Raw genomic sequence first — 3,099 nt, 5'->3', positions numbered from 1 at the left:
TATATATATATATATACATACACATATGCGATATATATTATGTGATAGAGATAGATAATTTTAGACCTTTCGGGTGTGTCAGACATGACTGTGCTAACAAATAAGTCTCTAACCCTTCCTTCCCCTGATGCAGTTTTACTTAGCCATTCCACTTTATTCAACCACCCCAAAACAGTTTCAAGTCAGAGCACTAAAGTTGAAAGTGAGAGACCAAATTTTGGGGGTTCAGACTCCATTTTAGAAAACCTGACCTAAGTTTAAACTCAAGTAAACTAACCAACTAGTACCTAGCTCCAGTTTCCAGCTTCCAGGTTATTCCAACAAATCTAGCACCAGTTTCCAAGTTAGTCCCCAAAATATCTGCATCTCCAGGTTACAAGCCTGCTCCTGCCTGACAGCCACCAATTAGAATGGAAACAGAAGTTAAGTTTATGGTTTGACCCTCAGTACCAGCCAATTATGCTAAGGACCACAGTAGTACCCCAATTAGATGCTTGCCAGACTAGAAACACCTCTCGATTGTCACTTTATAAAACCTTGTCCTGATGAGTGGACAAGGGCTTTTTCTACATCGGAACCATCCTGTGGGTCAGTGGTGAGTTCAGCCCAAGCCCAAGCTTGTAAATAAAGTTCCTGGCATGACTGCATTGGATCAGCTCCTGATTCGTATTTCGGGGTTCATAAATACTTCCTTGGTACTACAAGAGCAAACGATCCACATGAGAGCTCATAGAAGAGGAAACTGTTAGCAAAGCCACTGTCTGTGATACAAGAATGTAAACATATTTAGTTCACATCAAAGACTCATTAAAAGACTATTATTACTCCCGTCTTCACAAAGTAGGAAACTGAGGCACGGAAATGCTACGGGGCATGCCCTACCACTTATAGCCAGTGAGTGGTTGGAACCCAGGTTCCCGAGACTGCGTTCCATCTGCTCGGCCCACAACCCCCAATAAGAATATTCTTATTCTTCCTGTTGACAGTTTTACTATACCCTTCCAAGAAGACCAAAATGAACGGAGGACACCATTACTGCATGGAACACACAGGAAATATTTTATTAACTTCCAAATGATGAAAGGGCAGAGTAAGAAAATTCAATAGAAATCCATGATTCTCCTCAAAGAGCCCACCCTGGCATTCATGGCGCCCCAGTCGTGGTAGCGCCTGTACTCCCTGGGCCTGAGCAGGTACTGCCGCCCCCGGTAGTTGGGCATCTCGTAGAGGACCCAGTAGCCCTCCATCACGTGGAAGGAGTGGAAGTCACTGAAGTGGAAGCGGTCCTGCAGGTGGGAGCAATCGTCTGTGATCTCCACCATCTGGCCTCTGTAGTCCTCTCGCTCGTAGATCCGGATCCTGTGAGAACTGGACTGTGCGTCCGGGAAACAGCAGACAGGGGGATGTCAGAAAAACCTGACCTGAGCTGAGTTTGCCAATCCAGCATGTGCTGCCTGGGGGAGGGCCGCTCCCTATCTTTTCTACGCAGGTGATTAAATTTAAAAAGTTAAATAATGGCTGTCATCCATGCCATCCATGTAAGTCACAGACTGGTGGAAGATCTGAGAAAGTTTGAGTCACATAACCCTTCTATCAATCCTATCTTTTTGTTTCAGACCCTGTTTTCAAACCTGGAGTTCAAGATCACCTCAAAATTTAGGTCTAAAGGGAATTGTGGCAATGCGTGCTTCTAGTCTCAGCCCTTAGAAGGCAGGGACAAGAGGATTTCAAGTGTCAGAGTTGGGGGCCAGACTGCAATACACAGGAAGTTTGGGTGGATGCATCCCGAAACTCCATGTAAACAACAGCAACAAAATGAAAATAAATCAACTAAAGAATGAAGTTCAACTCTCAGCTCTAATTCTGGCCAGTCAGGTTTATAAAACCGAAGAGAAAAAGTCAAACATTCTCAAGAGACCTGAGCAGATGAAGAGAGTAAAATGTTTACAGCAATGGAAGTTCAAGCTGCTTGTCCTGCCTACTATGTTTTCTTGATCTCCTTTGCTTCCTGCCTTTTCCCAGCACCTGCTGACCCAGTGTCCTCTTCCACCACCGGAAGTCCTCGGCGGGAAGGATTCTCTTAAGCAACACAGTTTGAGGAATGAACAGCTGTTGGTAAGGTTCCATCCTCCGTGCATCCAAAGAATTATAGCTTCCAAAAGGACTTGTGTATGCAGCCAAGATTTGATCTTTACAGTGGCTGGCACACCAGGACTCACCAAAGGAACTCTCAGTCATTTCTGTGAAATAGGAAAACTGAAAAGCAGTTCTCACAGCCTGTTACAGGCCCATTTTAGGAGCTTTCAAATTTCAAAGGCTTGTGCCTTTTTTCCCCCTAAACCTAGAGAACCCCTAACAAGGAAGGTAGCAGGTACCCTAACCCTCAGCTCAAAGTAGGGCTAGATCAGGGGCAGGGAGAGATTGAGGGCCAGTGAACCCTAGGAAGAAACTCACGTGGGGGATGAGGCGGCAGGAGCGGACAGAGTCGCTGAAACCCATCCACTGCTGGTAGTCAGGGTAGTCCCCGCGACGCAGGAAGTACTGGCAGCCTGTGAAGTTGGGCTGCTCATAGAGCATCCAGCAGCCACTGTCCACTCGCACAGAGTTGCAGCGGCTGAAGTAGGGCTGCAGGTTGGAGTGGTCGGTGCTGCACTCATAGTGGCGGCCCTGGAAGCTGCGGTCCTCATAGAAGGTGATCTGTAAGGCAAGGCAAGGCAGGGCTCAGAGGCCTGATGTGGTCTGGACCCCTAGGGCTGGTCCCTTCCCTGACTGAGGGGGCCCTGGGCTCACCTTCCCCATGGCTGGTGTTGGCAGGTCCGATGGGATGGTGCTGTTGGGAGTGTGGGGCTGGGAGCAGGGTCTATATAGCAGGAGGTCTGCTGCGTTGGCAGGAACAGCACAAAAGGGGCCCGCGTTGGGACAGGGCGCCTTTTCTCTCTCTTTTCTATATAATGACTGTGGGGGAGCTGTGGGTTATTGTATGTTTTCTCTTAGACTCTCCAGAGCTTTCGAATGGATGATGAATCACTGACCTGGTTAAAAGGGTCACTTGATGCAGCCTGGGTCTTTAAATGATGCCTGTCTAGGAAATTAAAATTA

General features: G+C 47.4%; 1 protein-coding gene across 2 annotated transcripts; it reads right to left on the bottom strand.

The window, feature by feature from the left end:
• Window positions 1-1,036: 1,036 nt before the first annotated feature.
• LOC110322211 (gamma-crystallin E-like) lies at window positions 1,037-2,829 on the bottom strand. Of its 2 annotated transcripts, none has more exons than XM_021198786.1 (3): window positions 2,791-2,829; window positions 2,455-2,697; window positions 1,037-1,373 (listed from the first exon to the last, which is right to left on the bottom strand). In XM_021198786.1, exons 1-3 carry the CDS (start codon window positions 2,797-2,799, stop codon window positions 1,101-1,103), a joined length of 525 nt encoding a protein of 174 aa, XP_021054445.1. In that variant the 5' UTR covers window positions 2,800-2,829; the 3' UTR covers window positions 1,037-1,100. The 2 variants fall into 2 exon arrangements, with proteins under 2 accessions (XP_021054445.1, XP_029394883.1); XM_029539023.1 differs by having other exon boundaries at window positions 1,037-1,359.
• Between the last annotated feature and the right edge of the window lie 270 nt (window positions 2,830-3,099).

Source organism: Mus pahari, chromosome 5 (genome assembly GCF_900095145.1).
Source record: "Mus pahari chromosome 5, PAHARI_EIJ_v1.1, whole genome shotgun sequence".
NCBI classification, from domain to species: Eukaryota; Metazoa; Chordata; class Mammalia; order Rodentia; family Muridae; genus Mus; species Mus pahari.
The sequence above is the reverse complement of the archived record's forward strand: the minus strand, read 5'-3'. Positions and strand labels throughout refer to the sequence as shown.